The sequence below is a fragment of the Oryx dammah genome, unplaced genomic scaffold (genome assembly GCF_014754425.2).
Source record: "Oryx dammah isolate SB20612 unplaced genomic scaffold, SCBI_Odam_1.1 HiC_scaffold_21, whole genome shotgun sequence".
In the NCBI taxonomy this organism is placed as follows: Eukaryota; Metazoa; Chordata; class Mammalia; order Artiodactyla; family Bovidae; genus Oryx; species Oryx dammah.
This window is the reverse complement of record NW_024070205.1, coordinates 78,247,603-78,271,508: the sequence shown is the minus strand read 5'-3', so window position 1 is coordinate 78,271,508 and position 23,906 is coordinate 78,247,603. Positions and strand designations below refer to the sequence as shown.

General features: G+C 49.1%; 1 protein-coding gene across 5 annotated transcripts in view; it reads left to right on the top strand.

Moving 5' to 3' along the window:
• PPFIA4 (PTPRF interacting protein alpha 4) overlaps positions 1 to 22,359 on the top strand; it is a 39,482-nt gene extending 17,123 nt beyond the window's left edge. The window contains exons 15-29 of one of the 5 annotated variants that reach the window (XM_040263002.1): positions 390 to 630; positions 1,080 to 1,115; positions 1,335 to 1,468; positions 1,771 to 1,937; positions 3,734 to 3,830; positions 4,308 to 4,389; positions 4,938 to 5,138; positions 5,810 to 5,872; positions 6,418 to 6,444; positions 8,199 to 8,374; positions 12,619 to 12,716; positions 13,367 to 13,542; positions 15,673 to 15,741; positions 19,401 to 19,578; positions 20,080 to 22,359. In XM_040263002.1, the coding sequence (XP_040118936.1) occupies positions 390 to 630; positions 1,080 to 1,115; positions 1,335 to 1,468; positions 1,771 to 1,937; positions 3,734 to 3,830; positions 4,308 to 4,389; positions 4,938 to 5,138; positions 5,810 to 5,872; positions 6,418 to 6,444; positions 8,199 to 8,374; positions 12,619 to 12,716; positions 13,367 to 13,542; positions 15,673 to 15,741; positions 19,401 to 19,578; positions 20,080 to 20,129 (1,795 nt within the window). In that variant the 3' untranslated portion in view covers positions 20,130 to 22,359. Of the gene's footprint in view, positions 1 to 389; positions 631 to 1,079; positions 1,116 to 1,334; positions 1,469 to 1,770; positions 1,938 to 3,733; positions 3,831 to 4,307; positions 4,390 to 4,937; positions 5,139 to 5,809; positions 5,873 to 6,417; positions 6,445 to 8,198; positions 8,453 to 12,618; positions 12,717 to 13,366; positions 13,543 to 15,672; positions 15,742 to 19,400; positions 19,579 to 20,079 lie in introns of those variants that run through there. The other 4 variants (XM_040263004.1, XM_040263000.1, XM_040263001.1 and 1 more) reach the window with 4 other exon arrangements.
• Positions 22,360 to 23,906: the final 1,547 nt, after the last annotated feature.

Below are 23,906 nucleotides of genomic sequence, written 5' to 3'. Positions count from 1 at the left end.
AGGTTCTGTGTTTGAGAACTACTGACTTAGACCTTCCTGACATTGGGTATATTTTTATAGTTTTATATAGTTTATAAAACTATAGTTTTATAGTTTTATATTCCACTGACTGACTTGCCTCCTTTCCTTGCAAACTGCTTTTGTTAAACTAGGGAGTTTTGTTACATTAGGCCAGTTAACCAGATGGAAAATTGCTAAGCTGTAGTGGGATAGAACCAGCTATGCTCACAAGGCCTTGTATGTCCCTGCAGTGCCCCCGAACACTGGGGTGCACCTGAGCATCACCTTGTACCCTGGGCCACTGGGTGGTGACTCAGGCAGTGCCCACACGTGCCCCCTGCCAGTCCTCTCCGGGCTAACAGTGAGGCCCGACTTTGCCTGCCTCCCAGGATGATCCAGGAAGAGAAGGAGTCCACAGAGCTCCGTGCTGAGGAGCTGGAAACTCGAGTGACTAGTGGCAGCATGGAGGCCCTAGACCTGACCCAGCTGCACAAACGAGGTTCCATCCCCACCTCTCTGACCGCCCTGTCCCTGGCCAGCGCATCCCCTCCACTCAGCGGCCGTGCCACACCTAAGCTTACCTCCCGCAGTGCTGCCCAGGACCTGGACCGGATGGGGGTCATGACCTTGGTGAGAGACTCAGAGCAGTTGATGAACAACCTTGTCATCACTAGGCTCTGCTTCAGGGTTGACCGAGGGGAATTGACTGCAGGGCTCACTCTCAGTCGGGTCACGGCATTTTCTTCTTATGATGTGTATAGACCTTGGCATGCCAGGTTACCAGCACATCCTTCTGGGTTTGGAAAGAGCTACGTGGTTACTTTCTTGCCCTCTCCCCTTGGATAATGCTTAAGAAATTCACCCAGCGCCCACACGTCTTTCTCTCTTTCAGAGGAAGCCCTGATTTATTTTTTTTCAAGCCAGTGATTTGTTGGTTTGTTTTGCTGTGATATTCTCTTCAGGCCTGTATAAGGCGCTGAGTTCTATCTTCTCATCCTAAGACCACTGGGTTCCCCTTAGGGTAGACGTTCAAGCGTCCAAAAGATGAGTCCAAGCTCTCCTGTCACTCTCTCTTCCAGCCCAGTGACTTAAGAAAGCATAGGAGGAAGCTGCTGGTGAGTGCTGCCTGATGACCCAGGTACTAACGGGTTAATTTTCCCCCGCCTTTACCTTTCAACTTCTCCCCCACCGGCCCTTGAGTCTGAGTCTGAACTCTGAGAGGCCCCGGCAGGGCCTCCCCTCTGCCACTCTCTATGCCCCTCCGCCTGTCTGGGCTGGGTCAGCAAGCCCCCGATCTCTCCCTCTACCCCCTGACGGCTCCACTGTCTGTTCAGTCACCAGTGTCTTGGGAAGAGAACCGAGAGGATAAAGCCACCATAAAATGTGAGACTTCTCCTCCTTCCTCACCCAGGACACTGCAGCTAGAAAAGCTTGGCCACCCAGCCCTGAGCCAGGAAGAAGGCAAGAGGTAAATGGAGCAGACCCCATCTCAAGCCTCTCCATCCCCAAGTTTACCTCATCCCTCTCTCTGCCTCTGAACAGGCTGAATCTCACCTGTCCCAGGTGTCTGAACATCTCACTTCTCTTTGAAACACCATGAGAGAAGGACATTTCCATGTCTCTTTTGGTCCCATGCTCTGATCATACCCCCTTACCCTTTCAATTCTGACACTTACTGTAAGTTCTTCCTGAAATCTAGCTCCTATCTCTCATGCTGTAATTTAAGTATATTTCTTTTCATCCCACCCCGTCCTGGCTGTCATCCTGTAGTGCTTTGGAGGATCCAGGCAGCAACCCCAGCAGCAGCAACAGCAGCCAGGACTCCTTGCACAAGGGTGCCAAGCGCAAAGGCATCAAATCATCCATCGGCCGCCTGTTTGGGAAGAAGGAGAAAGGCAGGCTGATCCAGCCAAGCCGGGATGGACCCACAGGCCATGGTCTCTGTCTAACCCTAGTAAATGGGTGTGAGTAGGGGAGAAGCAGGAGGGTGTCCTTGGATCCAGCCTTCTCTGCCAGGGACCAGCAGGCAGAAGCCACAGACACCGAGATTCTGCTCCAGAGAAGCAGTTTTCTGTTAGAGCTGTTTCACAGCTGGAAGGGCTGCTTCATGAGGTGGTAGTTCCTGCCATAAGAAGTGTCAGGCGTCAGATGAATGGCTGTTTATTTGGTATACTGTAGAAGGGCTTCCTGTATCAAGTGTGAGGTCTGACCTCTGAGGTTTCTTCCAGTTTGGAGGTTTTCTAGTGTACTGTGCTCAGGACCTTCAGGAGAAATTTCTTGGACTTTTTTTTCTCCTAGGAGAGTCACTTGTTAATTCCTAGTATATCTTGCCTCCAAGACTCAAAATATCCTAATGCCTAATCATAACTTGGTAGACACTGTAGTCAAGTAAGTACTTGGGCAAGGGTAGCATTATTAACACCTCTATGATAATATAAAGTTCCATTGTGTGCTTGGCATGTGGTAGGTACACCGTAAATGTTAGCTGTCTTCCTGTCCCTTCCCCTGTTTCTTCTTTCCTTTCTTCCTTTCCCTCCCTTCCTCCTTTTGTTGCCCTCATCTATCCAGTTATTTGCTCAACAGACATTTATTAACTACTGTAGTAAGCAAGGCTTCATAGTAGGTATCAGAGCAGTAGTCATTCCTACAAGGAGTTCAGTTTCTAATGAAAAAGAAAAAAAGAGATGATTCCAAAACAATATTAAGATAGCAATATGCTTCTGGAACTCAGAGGTCAGTTATGAAGCAGTGGGAGTGAGGAGAGTGACTTTCTCTACTGGGCAACACCTGGGCAGAAGCTTGAAGGCTAAGTGGGAATTAGCCAAGAAGAAGCATTTGTGTGTGAGAGGGGGAGAGGGTGGGTATGAGAGTTTTGTACATAGTTGAATCTTTTCAGAGTGAGGAGGGAAGGGTGTGGGAGAAACAGAAGAGGTGGGTTTAGATCCTAGGCTGGGGCTAGCTCATAAAGGCCTTGTAAAATACATTATGGAGCCAGCCACAGATGGGAGGGGCCAGGGCTGAGAAGCTCTGGCAGTGCAAGAGGCATCTTGTGTTGAAGCCCTATGCTTTCCTACGTTCTCCACACCATGTTGGCACCTAAACCTAAAGCAGCATTGCAGATTGATTTCTGGATTAGCCTCTGCCCCCTGTATGCTTGTGAGGAGTGACTGGGACTGAAATGAATTCTACAGTGCTGCCCCTGCCATGAACTCTGGCATCAGTTCAGGAGGTCCTTAAGACGACAGAGCCATGCACGTTCTGTCTTGTGATCTGTGCAAGTGAGTGGCCCTGAGAAAGGGGCCCAGACACAGCTCTCTGAGCATGCCTGTTTCCCCACCCCAACCCAGGCCACGCTAATCCTGGCTGAGCCCAAAGCCCACTCTGGCTCTCCCAAGTTTCCTTCCCAGCTTGGTCTGGAGGAGGGACAAGTTCTGCTAGGATTCTGCTGCTGTTAGGGTGGAACAACTTCTAGCCATCTGGCTGGAAAACACTTAGAGAGCTGAGGCCCCCAGGGGAAGGCTCTTTGGGTGCGGGGTGACCCACTTGATGCCACTGTGGGACCGCCAGGTTGTAGGGATGTTGTGTGGAGGCTCCAGGAAGAATAGGTGGTCCCCTCAGGCCCACAGGCTCTCCTATGCTGAGGCGCGTCCTGCTGGTCTGCTCTCCAGTCCTGACCCAGGCCTTGGGAGGAGAAGCAGAGGACCTAGCTGATATGCCGTCTCTTCCATTCTAGTTGTACTACTAACAGATTCTGAGCTCGGTCTGCAGGAGCCCATGGTGCCTGCCAAGCTGGGAACCCAGGCAGAAAAGGACCGGAGGCTGAAGAAGAAGTAAGAAGCACAGGCTAGGCTCTGCCAAGGTGGGATCCAGCCCTTCACTCACTTTCGTCCCCCAGGACTGCCATGGGGCTGAGCTCAGGCAGTCAGAGCCCAGCAAGGCCCTTTCTGAACTGAGTTGGCCTGGTCTAAGCGGGGGCTGGGAGATTGTTCTTAGGATGACCTGAGCAAGGAGACGGGGGTGCTTTGGGAGAAGGAGACAAGTGTGCTCTGACCCAGTACCTGGGAGCTCTGACAGAGCAAACTAAAATGTCTGTGTTTCAGGCCATGTGCATACAACCTGAAAATGGAGAGGTGTTGCTCCTCATGGCTTCGTGTTACACTGTTTCAGGCATAGAGCAAGGTGGCAGTCCTGTGGTGAGGAGCTGGGATAGTGGGAGTCCACGTCTTGGCAGAGCCCGTGGTCCCTGGGAGTAAGCATGGTTGACAAAGAGAAAAGGACAGTGAGTCTGTTGTTGTTCTTCCCAAAAGACACCAGCTGCTCGAAGATGCCCGGAGAAAAGGAATGTCCTTTGCCCAGTGGGACGGCCCTACTGTGGTCTCCTGGCTAGAGGTAAACTTGAGCAAAGGGCGTCCAAGTCTCCTCAGGTCTGGTGGGAAGGGTGTGTAAGAAAGGACAGGACTCCTTAGGCACAGGGGTGGTATTTCTAAAATTTTCCCAGCATGTTTTTCCCCTGCGAAGTGCACAGTGCCATATCTAGCACTTAGCCAACACCCCCTTTCCCCAAACATGCACACCTGTTACTTTGGAGGACATAGTGGATGTTATATTCTGATGTCTCTCGTGTGGCTAAGTCTGGGAATTAATCATCACTGAGCCTTAAGACTTTCACAGGTGGTTTCACTTTTCACATAGCTATCCCCAGGAGCTGATCACCCATGCAGTGTTAGTAAAATCCCTTCACCTTCCCAGGCCTCAGAGTTTCCTGTTAAATGAGAAAAAGCATTTGGTGACGGTCATTTTCACATGTCTAAATTCCTCTCCTCTGCATTTGCTGTTCTGGGACCATGGATGAGGCCTGACCATTGCCTCTCAGTATTGAGTGAAGCCCAGATCTTGAGGAAGGGGCTGAATTTACCCTCTGTGCCTCGTATCTGCAGCTCTGGGTGGGGATGCCTGCTTGGTATGTGGCAGCCTGCCGGGCCAACGTCAAGAGTGGCGCCATCATGTCAGCCCTATCGGACACAGAGATCCAGCGAGAAATTGGCATCAGCAATGCCCTGCACCGGCTCAAGCTCCGGCTGGCCATCCAGGAGATGGTGTCACTGACCAGCCCCTCTGCCCCGCCCACCTCCAGGACTGTGAGTGGCCTCTCCCTCACCTAGAATATTTTCAGAAGCTCCAGAATAGTGTCTGCAAAATTTCCCATGGGTCACTGGGAAGATTGTAGCATTGAGTCCTGCCCCTTACTTCCTGTCCCCACAAAGGGTCCCACCTGGCCTCCAAGAGGTGGTAACACTGATTCAGCAGGATCTCAGCAGGTGTAATTCCCTGCCTCCCACGTACCGCCCATGAGCTCCATCTCCCCAATTCTTCCTCTGCCAGGAATTCCAAATTTTGGGGCAGAGTTTGCAAACAGGGCCTTTGTGGAAAGCAGAGGGAATAGGACATTTGTAAATTCTGGCCCTCCAACCTCTCCAGAAAAATGTAAACCTCTCCATAGAGGCCCAGAGGAAATCTTTCACTGTAGTCCATCTCTGTGATTGGGTTAGTCCTTATACCAGATTCACACCATTTATTCATATTCATTCAGAAAACATTTGCTGAATACTTCTGTGTGCCAGACACTGTGCTAAGCAGTGCAGACACAGTGATAAAAGAGAGCTGCTCAGAGCTAGACTGCAGAATTCTGGGCTGGGCCTGTGATAGGACTTGGGGAAGGCAGCTCTGTCCTTGTCCTTGAGGCTCTCAGCCTGATAGGGAGCCTAGGCACCCCCACACAGGACCAGCTAGGTTTCTTCTCTGCTTGCAGTCTTCTGGGAATGTCTGGGTCACCCACGAAGAGATGGAAACTCTGGCAGCATCCACTAAAACAGTGAGTCAGGCCCTGGGTCCTGGGTCTGGTGTTAGGACTGATGACTTGCATGAGGATGAGGGGAAGGTTATAGCTGATACAGTATAAGATTGGGATCCCTGCTGTTCGATGGAGTTCTGCTCTCAGATTGGTAGGTTGGTGGGAAAGAAGTGAGAATGGAAACAGTTCGTGGGGGTGGGGGTGCATCCCAGGGGGCTCACAGGCTCACGCTAGGCTCCTGATGAACTGCAGAGAAGAGGAGGGCTTGGGAAAATCTTGCCCGGCTACAGATATGAAGCCAGTCTTTGCCCTTGCGCTGGATCCTTGGGGAAAGAACAGAGAGGGTGATAAGGACCTGGGAACTTGGCTGGCTGTGATTCTGCCACACACACATTTGATCCCCTTTCACTGCAAACACAGGCATGTGCACCAGCCTTCTGTGCTTTCCCTAGTCACCCATCCCGCTGCTGGGGTGTCTGCTCTTTCTTCCTGATGGGGCCTTGGGTGGAGGCTGCCAGGTTTCTTGACTTTGCCTCTTTCCCCCGACATGCTGCACTTGTTCCCAGGACAGTGAGGAGGGCAGCTGGGCTCAGGTAAGACCCTGTCCCCTTGTTCAGAACCAACTCGCAGCAGTTTGGGGTGGTGTTCTCCCGGCAGGTTTGCTCCTGGAGGACTCTGAGCCCTGGTCTTTTAGGTCCCTCTTCACACGAATAGCCCTGGGCACAGGTTTTCTCCTCTGCTGAAGCTCCGCCTCCTTCCTTCCTCAGTCCCCTTTCATTACCACTGGTTTTTACCATGGCAGGTGAGGAGCCTTGGATGGCTGTGCCCCCAGCATGCCTGCCTCTTCCCCTCAGTTTGACACCCTTCCCAGGAGTACTGAGATCATTTGTATGAATCCTCTTCCTCTTCATGACCCTCTTGGGGGTACCCCTGGTGAGCTTAGCAAAGGGCTTTCATTCATTCACTTAGCAAGGATTTGTTGAGCAGCTACTCGGTATTAGGCCTTGCTCTACAGAAGTAAGCCAACTTAGCCCTCCTGGGGTTTATATCCTAGTGGAGAGATAGACAGTAAATAAACAAATAAATGACAATATGTCAGATAGATATGAGTGCCATGAATTAAAATGAAGCACAGAGCAGCACTGTTTATACTTACTGGGCAACAGCAGCAATAGTAGACTGGACTGATCAGTTACAGTATACTGTCACAATAAAATAGTATTCAGCAGAGGAAATAAATGACACATATATAATGTAACATGAAAACTATAAGTCCCAAAAGATTTTCTATTAAAACTCTCAACCAAGCAAATGTAATTATATTATTTAAAGAAGTATGCATCAGTGACCATAAGAACCAATAAAACATTTTCTCAAGCAGGAGAATGATAGAAAACTCAGGAGAGGTGTTTCCTCTCGAGGAAGCAGGGCACAAGCTGGGGAAGACACAGGGATGGAGGCCGCAGTGGATGACATCCAGAGATGTTAACTTCATCTTTATGCTTCACAATGAACATATGCTGCATATATTTTATATGTATGAACTATTTTTTAAAAGATAATGAAGATAAAATTTTCAGTTCTAAAAAAAAATCAGATTAGGTAAAAAGAGTGATGGAGGGTTGCCATGAAAATTCTTTCTAAGGGTAGATGGTCAGAGAGGTCCCTGCCCGCAAGACAGGAGGCAGTGACTAACTGGAGCAGGCCTCTCAGAACCAGACTCGGTCGGGGGTGGTGCACATGCTGTATTGGGGGTGGGGAGGCAGCATACAAAGGACCTAGAGGATTTCTGGAGAGACCACCAAGCCTTAGAGAAGAGCGCTGGCTATTCAGGTCAGCTTACTTCATTTTTTTTTTTACATCTTTAGTCAAACACAAGCCCTTGTGGACCATATGAAGACAGTTTCCCAAGAAAGACTGGCTTTCTTAGCCACACTGCAGGTCCTCTATAAAGCAGCCTGACCCTTGGACTCAGCAGGCTTGTGGCTGACTAGAAATCAGGAAGGCAAGTTGGCCCTACAGCACCACAAATGCCTTTCAAGTTGATGGGAAGGAATTCCTGTTATCTGCTGCCTAGATAGATGCTTCTTTTCATTACTGTTGATAATTGATAAGTGAGTAGAAATACATCATTTCAGGGCTTAAAAAATTCCATTAAAAACCCCCACCTCCCAGTTGACAAGTCAGTATGTTACACTCAGACATTGTTCCCCAGCCTCTCAGTGAGAGTAAGCTGCGATTTTATTGAATTGCCATGGACGCCGGAGTAAGACTTCTCTCAACAATACGCTAGCTGCAACCTGCTGATGCCGCCTTTGCCCCCATCCTCCTCCATCTTGTTCCTCAGACCCTGGTCTATGGGGATATGAACCACGAGTGGATTGGGAACCAGTGGCTCCCCAGCCTGGGGCTCTCCCAGTACCGCAGCTACTTCATGGAGTGCCTCGTGGATGCTCGCATGCTGGACCACCTCACCAAGAAGGACCTGCGGGTCCACCTGAAGATGGTGGACAGCTCCCACCGGTGAGCCAGGCTGGAGCCCACGGCCGCCTCCCAGCACGGGTCTCCCCCAGTTCTGGGGGTCTGTCTCCAGGAATAGAGGTGCTTTTTCCTTTACCAGTTTGGGATAGTGACAGATCTCCATTTAGGGAAAGTCAAATCTTTGTCTCCACTGTTTAGTCCTGAAAGGTTGTTGCTGAATGAAAAGACACCAGGATTCTTGGCCTCCAGAGGAGACGAATTCAATCTGGGGCCAGAGACGAAGCTTGATTGCTCAGAGCTTTTGTGTAATAAAGTTTTATTAAAGTATAACGGAGATAGAGAAAGCTTCTGACATAGGCATCAGAAGGAGGCAGAAAGAGTACCCCCCTGCTAGTTTTCAGCTGGATGTTATATAGTCACTAGCAGTCTGTTAATGAAAGAAAGGAATGTCTTAAAACTCAGAATGGCACCGGGCCCCTCATCCATAAGATGCATTTTGGGATAATCTTGGCACCAGATTATTCATCCCGGGCCATAAAACGATTGACTTGAATCTTGCAGAAGGGCAGATTGCCATACAGATAGTTTCGTTTACATAGATTAGGGGAACACTCTCTGAGTATAACATACGGGTTTGTCAAGTGCGTTCTGAGCCATTAGGCGAAATCGACTTGAAGACAGTCTGGGATAAATGCATAGTACATTAACATAGTTTAAGGCAAATATTTCCATAAGAAAAATGCATTGGTTAACTCAAGGTTTGAGAATAGTTAACTTCAGGTGAAACCAGGTGTCATTATGGCAACACAGTATATTAAGAGAAACCTCCTTTTAAATCTGTAGAGAGAAGGGGAAAAAATCGCTGGTTTGTTTCCTCCTGCCACTTAAAAGAGATAAAAATGTCTTACACTTGCAACCTATTTCCTCCATTTGGAGACCCCTGGCCTTCCTGCCTGTTACCCTCTCAATCCTCTCACCTCCAACTGTTAAGACACAGTCATTTCTTTTTAGCTTCACTGGGAAAAATTTCCTCAAAGATATGAATTTTATTTCTTGTCACTGGGCTTGCTGAATTCCCTACATGTATCCAGAGAAGACTCATACTGAACCCAGCATCTATTTTAGGTGCCTGATTCTTACAAGATGAGAGGAAAGTTCTATCTGGATTCTTGCTCTGCTCACATCCTAGATCTCAGCCTCTCAGCTTTAAACATACATCCTTTTTGTACAGGAAGTTATCCAGTGTCCTTCCCTTTGTTGACAGATCTTCTGTGCAAAAATGTCTGCAATGGAGGTCACCAACTGGTAGCCTGAGGGCAGAATTTGCCTCACTAATGCATTTTGTTTGGCCTACATTGTATTTTTTAAATTATGACTTTAGTTGCCAACATTTAAACATTAGGAAGTATTACACAGAATTCTGGATGTCTGGCTTCTCTTGAAAAACGGGATCATGGAAACAACCAGCTAGAGGTAGGGAGGCAGCCCTCCTAAAACATAGGTATTCCCCAGGTCCTCCCAGGCCCCCCAGCCTGCTTCACTCATTTGAAATATATGCTTGACCCCAGCTGGCATTTGGGTAGGAGAGTAAAGTGGGTGGTAATAGTTCCAGGAGTTTATAGTTTTCAGGAAGTCCCTTTTAACATTCAGCTTCACATCATACCAACTATCTGAGCCAGGTCTTTTGCCTTGAGTGGTTAATGTGTCAAAGGTTACAGCTGAGAGTGTGTCGCTTTTCAAAGTTCTATTTGGAGTCTGCAGGTGTCCCTTGGTCTCTCCAACTCATAAAGAACAAATTATATTTGGAAGAGATTAGTTAGCCTCCATATTTTTTATGGGTGAGGAAACTGAGGGATAGGAGGGAGTAGCAGCCCAAGGTCACTCAGGGATACCATCAGAATGCAAGTTTCCTGATGCAAACCATGCCACCGTGCTGGAGAGCCTCCTGTGCTGGAACCCTTAGCTGTGTCTGCCCTCCCCCCACCGCTAGGGCTGAAAGGCACTCTTTTGTCTCTGTCAGTCTCGGAGGCTGCCAGACCTAGCTGCACCTGTCCTCGCTGAGTGATTGATGGGGCTGGGGAAAGAAGGACCATTGCCCACCAAGCTGAGATGTGCCTCGGCTGCTTCAGGATCTGGTAGGCCAGCCTGCCCAGCGTTATGGAAGCCTTCCTCTGACCCTTTGCCCAGGTCCCAGGAGAGAGACTCAGCCTATAGCCCCAAATCGTCAGTACTTCAGAGTTAATGAAGCATTTCTGCATTCCTTATTACCTCAATTATATCTATAAATAACTGCTTTCATTCCACTTAGTATTTCATAAGCATATTCTCATCTTTAAAAAATGTTTTTTAAGTTATAATTTTTTAACAGTGAGGAAGGGATATTTAAAAACTTCTTTCACAGATGGAGAAAACAAGTCCAATAGAGACTGAGTGTCACCAGGCCTCAAGTCAAGTGGCTGCAGAATGGGGCCAACATTCTTTCTCGACACCTCACTGAGAGTGCTTTTCCTTAGACCACAGTATTCCATTGAGCAGGTTTCCATAAGAGTCTCCGATTTTGGTATGAGAACACACACACACAATAATCAGCAATGTCCTCCTAAGAGTGGTACCATTACTGAGTGCCTCTTATATTTCAGGGGCTGGGCTAAACCCTGTCATACAGGATCACCTTTACTGCTCACGGTGATTCTGCAGGAGAGGCACTACCCCCGTTTCACATATGCCAAGTGCCACTCAGCTGGAGAGTGGCACCGCTGGCATTCAGACCCAGGCTGATCTGACGTTAAGGGCTTTATATTTCTGCTGTACCATACAACAGCTTTTTGAAAGTCATAGGAACTGTATTGAAATTTTACTAAGATTGCAGTTAGACAGAGGCATTTCCAGTTAGAAGGTCTGTGTGTATCTGCCCTCCTTTTAGGGGACCAAAAGGCTTAAAGGTCATGAGCCAGAAAACAGTTCCTAGAAATGGTGTCTCTGAGCTATAAGGGATTTTTTTCTAGGTAGATGGGCTACCTGGGTAGAACTGAGGTAAGAAAAGTAGGAAGCAATCCAGCATAATTTAATCTCACAAAGCAATGACCTCAGTGATAGTCAAAAGCACTTGGAGTTGGGAGAAACCTTCTATTCTGTTCCTCCACTTTATAGATGGTAAAGTCCAGCGAGGCTGAATGACAGAGTAGTGTTCAAGTTTAAAGAACACTACAAGGAAAGCTGCTCAAGGTGGAATGAGCTGCACTGAGAGGTAGTGAGCTCCCTGTCACCAGAAGTGTCCAGGCACAGGTGTTCATAATACTCGGAAGGTTGTTAAAGAGATGACTCTTGCATTAGGTCGGAACTTGGACTGATAGCCTGTGGGGTCCCTTCTACAGTCTTTGAGTTTTGGCCTGGCTTAGTCATTTTTTACTGAGTACATACTATACACCTGGTACAGTTTAAAGTACTTTAATAGTTTATGTGAATTATTTCATGTAATCCATTTAGCATTTATGATGTTTACATTTATGGACTGTGTCAAGCACCATTCTAGGGATTTAAGATACATCAGTGAACAAAACAAAGCTTCCAGTTACATTGTAAGTGGGAGACATAGCAAGGAATTATAAATACGCAGAATGTTAATAGATAAAAGGTGGTAGGAAAAAAATTAGATCAGAGTAAGGTGGATTGGGAATATGGGCTGGGGGTGATGCTGGTGATGTTGCAGTTTTAAATCGGGTGGACAAGGTAACAACTACTCAACTTGAAATACATTTGAGCAAAAACTTAAAGGAGACCGGAGTGTGAGCCATGCAGCAGTCTAAAGGGGAGGGATGTCACAGTCGGAAGGAGCAGCCACTGCAAATGCCCCAAGGCACAGAGGCCAAGCATGCCTGCCGTGTCTGAGGAACAGCGGGGCTGTCAGTATAGGGGCAGGTCATACCATAGGCCGTTTTAGGGACTCAATGAAATGGGCACACAAAAGAGTACCTATAGGGGTCTTTGTCATTTCAGACCCTGGAGAGGGAAGGACATGTTGCTATCATTCAAAGAAGTTTCTTTCATCAGTCAAGCCTACACCCTGGCTTATAGGGAAGACCGGTAGGGTAGGCAGAGAGAGGGAAGTAACCCTTGAATGGATCATGTCTAAGCCCTGGGGAAGGCGGAGAAGGAGCAGGCTGGGATGCTCTTTGTCCTGGAGGATGTAGGTCTCGATGTGCTGTGACTGGTGCTGGATATGGGGCAGATGAGGTTGAAATGCAACCCCACTGAGGCTCTGGCTCAGGGGGGCTGTGTGCCTGCAGAACCAGTCTTCAGTATGGCATCATGTGCCTGAAGAGGCTGAATTATGACCGGAAGGAGCTGGAGAAGCGGCGGGAGGAAAGCCAGCATGAGATCAAGGGTAAGCCTATCGGGCTCGATGGCGCCTCCTCTGAGGGTTGTGGAAGCAGCCTGGGGGGATGAGGGCCTGCACAGACCTGGCCTCTGGCTGAGGGAAGACAGGAGAGGCATCCTGTGCCACAGCGGAGATCCAAATCTGAGGGAGAAGGCAGAGCCTGTAGGGAGGCACAGGCTCTGCCCAGAGGATGCTGCCATCTGTTGGAGAAGAAACAGCCCCCGCCCCACACAAGACAGGACCACCAACCAGACAAATGCAAGGATGTGAGAAAGCGCTCAGAAAATGTGGTGCTGTGGGTGGGGTTTGACCAGAAAGAAAGGCAAGTCTTAGGAGAGACCTTGAAGGTAGAAAGACTAAGAAAAGGGCCATTCCTGCTTAGAAACAGGGGATGCCTGATACAGGGCCTCTGAGGAGAAAGCCTATTGGCCTGAACCTGCAGGCTGACAAGAATGGAGTAGTATGGGCTGGTTCTCCAAGAGCTCAGGTGCCAGGGAGGACAGAAAGAAGATGTGGAAAGTTAAGGGGGGTGGGAGTGGGTAGGAGCCAATAGAAACAGGGTAGACTGGGGATCTGGGTCCAGGGACCTCCATTTCTGTCCCTGGAGAGGCCTTGGCCACACCTGTCTCTGCTGCTTTTCTGCCCCCACCCTCCAGATGTGCTAGTCTGGACCAATGAACAGGTAGTTCATTGGGTCCAGTCTATTGGGCTCCGGGACTACGCAGGAAACCTCCATGAGAGTGGTGTGCATGGCGCTTTGCTGGCCCTGGATGAGAACTTTGACCACAACACACTGGCCCTGGTTCTCCAGATACCCACACAAAATACCCAGGTGGGCATCCTTGTCATCAGTCTCAATCTTGGTCTCCCTTTCTCTTGCTTTCTCTCCCTCTGATATGCATAGGTTTATGGATCGGCGGGAGGCCTGTCCTAGAGGGGATCACAAATGTCCTCAAACGTCCAAGTGGTCCTTGTGCATAACCAAGTTACCTAGGAAACAAGTGTTCCTCACAAACAGAACACGCTCAACACAGGCCTGGTGCCACCGCAGTGGGCACCTCCATCTCCTCCCAGCCACACCATTGCAGTTGAGACTTTCCTCAAGTTGCTTTTCTGACCTGACTATTCATAGAGGAAAATGAATAACCCTAGCCCTAGGGCCCCAAAGGACCAGAGAACCTGTATCTCCTTTGTTTCCCATCCTAGGGATCTGCTCCTGGGTCCCTAGGTTTAAGAAAGCTAAATATACCAAATAACACACCCCAGAGCTGCTCCATGCCAAGGCTTTGTCTCCCTGTCGACAGCTCAAAAGATTAGACATCTCCTTCCATTACATTTCATATTTATTATGGAGCTGTCATCTAAGAATATATCTAAATTCTCTTGAACTTATTTATGTTTGACCTTTTTAACTTCCTGTGGATAATGGACTCTAGATACTTCCTGATTTTATTTCTCCTAAATGTAATTCACATTGGGCTCCCCCTGGGGAGGACAACTGTCTCATCCTAATTGTCTGTGATTTGGTACAGATGTTTGTTTTTGACTAGTTCTACTTTCTGTCATTTCATAAACCCTGACTGTGCTACCTCTGGGTCTGAGGCTTTGTCTTTCCAGACAGAGTGGTCTTAATTCTTTTAGCCTTTCTCATTGAGAGTTGTTTCCATGCCCTGATCATTTTAGCTACCCTTGTCTGGACTGTTTGCAGCTGTCATATATCTTCTGAAATTCAACCACCAGGGCTGCACAAGCTATTCTGGGAACAGACAAGTTTTTGCTTGTGCAAGGTAGTGTTGAATTGTCTCATAATTTTGGTGGTGTGTTGGCCTTTTAGGGGTGATGGCAGCACACAAGCCCAGGGTGTCCTGTAGTCACTTTACAGTGACCCATCCCCACCAGTCAGAATGGATCACACAGATTCCCCTTGTTCTCTAGGAAGACCTGAGATTTCCCCACAAAATGCAGTATCTCTATGATTGTCCACCTCCAGCCTCATTGGTCGCCTTCTTGCCCACTTACACAGCTTCATAGTCATTTTTCACGACCCAGGGGAACAGGGTCATCTGGATACTTGAATATTAACTATGCATCTCCTTTTGGATCGTTTATAAAAATATTATGTTCCCATTACCAACAAAGACTGTCCTCACAGAATTCTATGGTTAGTATTTTCTACTCAGAAATGGGCTTGTTTTGTCTTGTTTCCTGTCTCTACATACATCCAGTTTTTGTGGATAGCACTACATCTGTAAACAGTGGCAGGGCTACCCCTCTGTTGCTCTCTAACCATTCTTGTTTTTCTGACCCATTCATTTAGCTTAGCTATTAAGAGAAGTAGGATCTGATCCAATATGGAATCCTTCATTAAAAATGGTTAAAAGTATCTGGTGGCAATTTTGAAAACTTCCTTGTTTCTGGCATTTCTCAAATCTCCTAGTGAGTTAAAGTACTAGGAGGCCTACAGAAGGCCTTTATGCCCCACACAGCCTAAGGGCTACCAATATCCACGACTGAGCAGTCTCCTAAGTTAAAATTTTTATTTGGAACCTCATAAAATACATTTATATAATCTAAATAAATCTTTATTATCCATGTTCTCCATGCATATTTACCCCTTCAGAGAAGTAATATGCCATGATATTCCCTTATAGACAAACTGTTGGTTTTTTCCCCCAGTAGGTGAAGCCTGTCCATCCATGTGTTCTGTAATTGGTTTTCTTTTTTTTTTTTAATTATAGTTTTCTAATTAGCTCCATATGAAAAAATCCTAAGGTTTACAGTTTGACTTGGAGGAGGACACCAAGGCCAGGCCTAAAGGAACAGTATCAAAGGCCAATGGGTTAAATGAACTGAAAACCCCATCTCTACCCTTGTACTCCCTACAAAACAGGTGAAAGATGGTATTGGAAGTCATTAACCATAGCCCCTCCCTACTCCCCCTGTCTCACCTTGTGGACTCTAGGCACGCCAAGTGTTGGAGAGAGAGTTCAACAACCTGTTGGCTTTGGGCACAGACCGGAAGCTGGATGATGTGAGTACCTGACTGTGAACTGGGGACCTTGAAGATTTGGTGGTCACTGCTGCTTCATTGAAGTTCATGAGTTCTTTCCTTGGGTTGATGATTGGTGGAGTAACCTAAAAGAGGAGAGCCATAGAGGATGGGGATGATGTCAGGGGGTTGAGGAGGCAGAAACAGGCCTACCAATAGGCCTAGAGAAGTCTCTATGAAACTCCTTCCTTGAACCTCTAGCATTTTCAAACTCTGTGCCCCAAACCTCCTAACTACAGAAGCTCAGAGGTTTCCCCCAAAGGCAGTCTCTTTGGGATCATACCTTTTACTGTATCTCTTGGCTGCTGCTGCTGCTGCTAAGTCGCTTCAGTCGTGTCCGACTCTGTGCAACCCCATAGACGGCAGCCCACCAGGCTCCCCCGTCCCTGGGATTCTCCAGGCAAGAACACTGGAGTGGGTTGCCATTTCCTTCTCCAGTGCATGAAAGTGAAAAGAGAAAGTGAAGTCGCTCAGTCATGTCCAACTCTTAGAGACCCCATGGACTGCACCCCACCAGGCTCCTCCATCCATGGGATTTTCCAGGCAAGAGTACTGGAGTGGGGTGCCATTGCCTTCTCCGACTGTATCTCTTAGACCTCCTCTTTTCAGTGTTGTCAGCAAAGCACATCTCCAGCCTGTTCATAAAGTTTCTAACCTGCCCAGCAGTGTGATTGTTTGGAGGTGGACGTTACGCTGAGGTCATTCAATGACAGGTTTGCTCACATGTTCCTCAGTTCAGTGTGACGTAGTTAAACGCATGGCTCAGGCTGCTGTCATCCCAGCCCCCCCTCTAGTTTTACTCATGTACCCTGGTCACTGAAGAAACAGTCTCTTCCAACTAGATTTTGTCAGGCCTTCCTCTCAAGTTTAGGCTGGACTGTTTCTGGGAAGACTCCGAAGTTCTGGCCGTAACACTTCTGTAAGAGATGCCTGCTAACACACAGGTTTCCTGAGGACACAGTCCCCTCAGTGCCTGCCTTCTCTCCCCTTCCGCCTCCCTTTCCTATCATCAGCCTTGCCTGCCCTCCTTGTCAGGTCTGCCTTACCTGCCTTGGTTTCAAACAAGTTAAAAAAGAGCCCAGACTACTTATTTTTAGTTTCTCCATCTTCAGTCAGATCTGCTGATCCCACTTTCTGTGCAGCTTCCCTTTGTTTGCACCCCCACCCCATCAGCGCCTCTCTTTAGACTTCTGGGCCTCCTTATGGGACACCATTAGTGTTACCTACTTATCAGTCAATCTTTTCTTGGTTGGGTTTAACGGAATAAAACCCATTTGTGGAATGACTGCTCTGCCTTGGTAGATAGGACATGCTTAGAAACACACAGAATTTGTAAAGGGGTGTTTTCTTCACAGAGGTACCTTGAAATTTGGAGTGTGTTATTTACCACGTGTGTGTGTGTGCATTTCAGTCAAAGAGATAAACTGCCAAACCCCACTAGGTGTCCCCATTCTAAGATCTGAATCTTCCCAATGCTCCTACAAGGACCTTCCTACTTATTTCCCATACGCTAGGATCTAAGCTTTCTTTGATATAGCTTTTTCATAAATCTTTGAATGGTGCTTTCTAATTTAGAAAGCTCTTTACTCCTTCAGTCCTGACAAAAATAGTCTTTGAATGCCTATTCAAAGCCAGGGATGGGGCAAGGCATGGTAGTGAAGTGATGGCAGACATCTTATTTTATGCTAGTAATAATCACACGAGACAGGTTATTATCCCATCTTACAGATGAAATTGAAGATCAAAGAGGTAACTTGCTGTCACAGGTAACTTATCTACAGTCATAGGCTGGTATGTGGCAGAGCAAGAGTCGAGCAAAGTGTATCTGATTCCTGTATTCTTTTTCCTACATTCCATTGCCTCCTAAAAGTGATACCAGGCTTCAGACATTGAGGTGGAGTTATTGAGTAGGTGATATTATCTTGGCAATGTAGTGGTCTTTCTGGGATGCAGTTGGATGTAGGGCTGGAGAGAACTGATTTTTTAAAAGGAAGCTTAAAGTAGAAGGCTAGGTCCCATGAATAATATGAGATTTGGGGCTATGGGACAGTAGCAGGGGGGAGGTTGGAGATCCAAGAGCCTGCCTCCTGTCCAGCCATCTAGTACATCATAAGCAATCTTGGGTTGTCTCTTGGAACTGTGTTCTCTGACAGTTCTGGTTCTTGGTTTCCCTTCTCAAGCTTTAAGGCCCTGGAGGGCTAGATCCAGTTCTCCTGTACAGGGATAGCAGGACTCAAGGGAAATGAGGAGACGCTGAATAGAAAGAACGCCTATTACAGGACAGGGGAGAAAACCAGAAAGAAGACCTTAGTGTTGGCTGAAGGTGGAAATGGAGAGAAAGCATGCAGAAGAGAAGGGTCTCGGGTCTAGGATAAGGGCAGGGTCACGGGGAAGACAGAACTGATGAGGAAAGTTCCTCATAAACTCAGGGGTGGGATGTGTGCATAGGGAGCCAGCTGCCACTTAATAATTATTTATTGAGTACCTACAGTGTTCCCAGGCACTACTCAGAGGCTGGGGAATATATTGGTTGAAACAAAAAGAACAGAATCTCTGCCCCATGAAGATTAGAATTTGAAAGTGGAGGTAGGGGAGAGAAGGAAGACGAGAAGAGAAATAAATTGATGACATAATCTCATCAGTACATTTAAAAATGCTATGACAGAGATACATGGTGCTAAGAACTGATGGGAACATTTGGCCTACTCAGGGCAGGAGCAGCAAACCCTAATGGGGCTGGGAGAGGTTGTTGAGGTGAGAATTGGTGGGTTGGTGTCTCTCAGTCCCGCCGGTAGCACTCTACCTGCAACAGTTCTGCCAACACAAGGGTTGAGGGGTTTTAGGCACAGCCGCCAAGGAGGGTGGATGTAGGCTCTGAAGGGTGGGTTAGGAGGCTTGTGCAGAGGGACATCCTGTAGGGTTATGGCTCTGGGTGCCCTTTGGCAGAGAGAGTTATTTTGGAGGCTTGGCTGGCAATACAGTGGGAAGATAGTAGGGGACCGCTGTCCACTGCCTCCTTTGGAAGAGCCTATTCAGATTGGCCATCTGCCTGACCTAGCCTTGTCAGTGCTCTCCCCAGATCCAGCATATAGGCAGGCTGTACATTTATAGATAATGAAACTGAAGCTCAGAGAGGTCATCTATGAGGGTCACACAGCTAGTAAAATGGAAGCCAGGTCTCCTGGCTCCTGACCCAGCACTCCTCCAGGACACTGGGGCTGCAGCCATATTGAGTCTCCGGAAGGGCAGGAAGGAGTGCATGGAGGCTGGCTGGTGACCACTTCCCATGCATGAGGCTGAGAGGAGGGACACTTTAAAGGTCAGTGGTTATCGCAAGCTCACTTTGAGATGATTGAGGCGACAGGGAAACAGTTAAACTGCAGGGTGTCAGATCTGAACAGGGGACCGCACCTCGCCTAGACGCAGGGACCTTCGGAGTCTCAAGGGCTCTCCGGAGCCGTCCGCTTCGTCCAGTCATTTTCCACAGGGAAAGGCTGAGGGCCGGAAACGCGACGTGACCTTGCTCCGTTGTTTCTGAAGGGCAAGGTGCCCCTAGAACAGGCACTGCCTGCCGTCCCAGGCAGGGACGAAGGGCGGCCATAGCGCCCTAGCCCCGGGCCTCTGCGCGCCCCCCGGTGCAGGGGGAAGACCAGGCGCTCCGCCGCGCGCCCTCCTGGAGGAAACGCTTCCGCCCGCGGGACCCCCACGGCCGCGCCCCGCTCAGCGCCGCGGCCGACACGCTCCCGCCAACCTTCCGCGCCTCGGCCATGGGGCCCGTGCCGCCTCCACCGTCCCCGCGGAAGAAGATCACGCCTGAAGGTGAGCGGCCGGCGGGGCGGGGCGGGGCGCGCCGGGCTGGCGCTGTTAACGCGGCCGCGGGCGGGAGGGCTCCGCATGCGAGCTGCGCGCCCGCTAACCCGTGGCTCTGTGTTCCCCGGCGGCTGTCGACTCCTAGTCCGGACAGCGGGGGCGCGGAGACTGGAGATTCCAGCAGTGCGGACCTAGTTCTGCTGAGCCCGCCTCCCGCCCGGGGTCCTTCGCGGCGGTGCCCGCGGCTCGGGGTGAGGGGGCCGGGTCCGGGGCGCAGGCGCTCCGCGGCCCGCCGTCCGCCGGCTCGAGGCCTCCCCGCGCCCGTAGCTGGCGGGCCGGTCCCGCTGCTCTACGCTGCTCGCGCCTCGCGCCCACCGCCGCTTGCTCTTACTGCTTTCTCAGGTTTTGGGCGCTTCGAGCTTGCAAGCACGCCGCAGATACCTTGCAACCCGTCTCCCAGGGGGGTCGCTCCCAACTCACTGCGCAAATGCCTTTCTCTCTCTCTCTCAGCTCGCTCCCACTATCTCTACGGACACATGCTCTCCGCCTTCCGGGACTAGCCACAGCCCCGGAAGGCCAGCTTCCTCCTGCTTGGTTTCACAGGCTCGGATAGCCCTTACCGTCCTGCTGGTTCCCCTCACTCCCAGGGCTCCTAGTCTCCTCTCTCAGAATATACTCGTCTACCCCTCAGCATCCCGCTACCCCAAGTCCACCGTGTGTCCCTTGTAAGGCTCTCTGGGATGTGTCTGGGTTTCCTGGTGGTGTGAGGCAGCCAGGTCGTCCATGCTTGTGGGTCTGCGCCAGGAAGAGGAAGGCAGCCGAGATAGACGGACTCCGCTTCCCGTCTTCTGCATCTAACAGGTCTGGACCACACACTCCACCGGAGACCAGGATGCAGCACCAAGGGCTGGGGTGGCCCTTCCAAGGAAAGGGCGCTTCAGACTTCCTTGCTTGGGTTATTTGGCCTTCTGGTTGCTGTCCGTCTCTTGGTTGCACTAGATGGCCTACGTCTGCTTTTGGCACACACCCGCCCCCCCATTTTTCCTCCCCTGACTCATCCGCACCTTGTAGCTGCTGCCACACCTTCAGGACCTCTTTGGGGGCTGGGAGATGTAGACGGCCCCATTCTTTCTCAGGATGATGAACCTGGGAAGAAGGAATGCTCAGGTGGAGATTCTAGGCCCTGGTTTAAGTTGAATCCCAAATGTCAAGCATAAGCATGGGGAAATTCAGCCCTCCTGCCCAGTGAGAGGTTGCAGGCAGGTCAGCTAGAGGGAGAGCCGATGTCCTGAGGTAGCTCTAAGCCCAAGTGGCAGTGGGAATTGCCTCCTGCCCCAGCTGTAGCGTAGAGCTGCTGCTGGGCTGGAGGGAGAAGGATCTTGGCTCTGGGGCAGAACAGAGCTAACCATGAACTGCCAGCTGTGCTCCCAGTATTTCTTCCCTTGCTGTCCCCCTCTGGCCCACTTCTTTGATAACCCCAGCCCTACAAAAATGTACCTAATGAGTGGATTGAGTATATACTAATACACTGACCTTAAAATCTGATTTGGAAAAAAGGTAATCTGAGGCTTCCTTTCCCTGATCTCCTAGCAAGAAAATAAAGCTTCCCCTTTAGTGAATCATGTCCTAGGTCCAGGAAATCCAGTGTTGTTGAAGACTGTCTTTCTCCTGCTTGTTCCCAAACTGTCACCCTAGTTCGAGGTGCTTTTGGTGTTCAGGGGCTGCCTCCAGAAATTCCTGAGACCTGCCCAGTTTCAGTTGCTTTCCCCAGCAGTGTCGTTGCATCTAGGGCTGAGGGATACAGGTCCTGGCTTGGTAGGAATGTCTTTTCCAATAAATTCTCCTTCTTCACCCACATACTTCTCCTGCCAAGGTGCTTGGAAGTGTTTGGAACCCAAGTTTAGGGTGAGTTGATGGAACCCAGAGCTTCTCCTAGTGAGAGGAGAGGAAAAGTACCTGGGGCATGTTACCTGGAGAGTGGCCAGTACAGTGCCAACCTTCAGGCGGCTGAGCAGCTAGTTTGCAAGCTGATGATTTGGGTCTGAGTAGGGGCTAGGCTAGCAGGTCGGATGAAGGGTCAGGGAACCCCGTCTAGAAGGAGTGATGGAGCCTGGGGCAGTGCCACACTTACAGCCTTCTGCTGCAGAGTGGTGGGGCTGGGTGGGCTTCCATGCATCTGGACAAGATATTCACTTGGCCTTGCTCTCATTGTTGCCTGCCCTTCCTGTCTGTCAGGCCACTGGCAATGGAGCTGGAGGAGTTCTTGAGCAGAGAACGAGTCAGATGGAGAGAAAAAGCCCCTGTCTCTGGGTAATGGATGTTAAGATTGTGGAGGAGCCCCAGATTCCTGTGATTGATGAACTCACAATCAGAGACCATAAGGCCATCTGATTCCTTCAGGGAACTCTGATGGGCTAGCTAAGTGGGAAATTCAGTCCCAGCTTCTCCTCTGTGACTTAACCCTATCTTAATTGGTTATATCATAAGCCAGCAGCTAGCAGGATCCAGGTCTGTTCAGGGTCTCTTGGGATGTATTTCAGCGAGGTTATGCATACGGTGATGGAAGGTTCTTGTCTTGGTGTATCTTCTGCCTCACCATCAATATACTTTTTATCTGGAGACTCGCCAGTGACCCATACCCTCGCCGCCCCCATCAGCTTCCTGTGTCTTATCAGGTCCCTTCTCAGCACTGTACTGGCTCAGTGCATCAAGAATGGGCGGATGGGTGTGTATGAGTGTTGAGTGTGGGTGTGTATATACCAATAAATAAACTGGTCTTGAGACAACATACACATGGCTCCGGTCTTTTTTTTTTTTTAAACTTCAAACCTACCTGATACATCTAGCTTATTCCACAGTCCTAAGGGCTGTTGTATGCTGGGATGTAAATATCAGAGTTTTTCAAACTTGTAGTTAGTAACCTTCTGTTTACTTATATAACCATGGAATTGATAGGTTAATGTTTGGGTTACTTGTGCCAAGGGAGTATAGGAAACGGAGTGAGGAGTCCTAACTGCTGGGATTGATTTATTTCCTTCTCTTCCTCTGTACACACCTGCTTCACTATTCTCATAGCCTTTCACACTGATGCCAGAGGATAAGTAACTCTATCCTAAACACCCTTCAGTCATGTCACTCTGCTGTGCACTTATGTAGCAACTCCCCAGCACCTCTAGATCTGAGATCCAAGTCTTTGGGGCAGGACAAGAGGCTATCGTGACTTTTCCCCATGCCCTCTCTCCCTCTCAGGCTTCCCTGGTGGCTCAGAGGTTAAAGCGTCTGCCTGGAATGTGGGAGACCTGGGTTCAGTCCCTGGGTCAGGGGAAGATCTGTCTTGAGTCAGCCTAACTCAGAAATGTGTCTGTCTAGCCCCGTCACCAGAAGGCAGCACAAATACGTTTCTTGCCTTTGCAGCTGTGAACTTTCCAGACCCACTTCAAGCGTCACCTGGGAGGCACTGCCTGCCTCTCCTCAGCAGAATTAGGTAACCAGCAACCCTTTTTGACCCGGGCACTCTGTGCCCACCACAATATTGCCTAGTCATCGTCCTCTCTAGTCTTTCCCACAGGGCTGTGAGGAAGCTCCTTTAAGTGAATCCCATTGATCTCATGTGTCCCTAGATGAATATACTTGAATGAATAAATGAGCTAACATTATCTGAGAGAGTTTTTATGAGGATTATTATTAAATCTAAAAATTGAGAACTTTTCTGTGCCAGACACTGTTCTAAGCATGGTAAATGTATTAGCTCATTGAACCTTCACAACCCTGTGATGTATCATCATGACCATTTTATAGAACAGAAAATTGTAAAGCTGAGACCATGTAACTGGTATGATATAGCTATGTAGAAGTTTGTTAAAAGTTCTGACCCACTACCAGTATATGTGCTTCTTTTGAGTGAGCTTGAGCCCCTACCTTGAGGCTAAGCCCCCCCACCTGCCTTTCTCAGACTCTCATCTCTGCCACTCCTACGGCACTCAGTTCCTCTGCTCTTTGTGGAGACTTCTTTCTTTGTTCACTGGAATGGTGCAGTCCCTGATGGCAGCATAATACAGCCTTGCATCTTCAAGGGGAACCATTCCACTGATGATATGGGATGGCAGAGTCCATGGGCACAGATGGCAGGATGAGAGCAAGACAAAGCAACCTTTGATTCCGGGTGGCCAACAGGCAAGGGAAGTTGCTGGCCTAGTGCCTGCAAGCCTCCAGGGGTTCCCCTACTACCCTCTCAATGATGGAAGGTAGACTTGACCAGCTTTGGTGACCAGTTGGCTAAAGGAGTGAGATCTGAAGGATTTCAGGAAAACTGCTATTTCTCAACGTTGCCATCCACT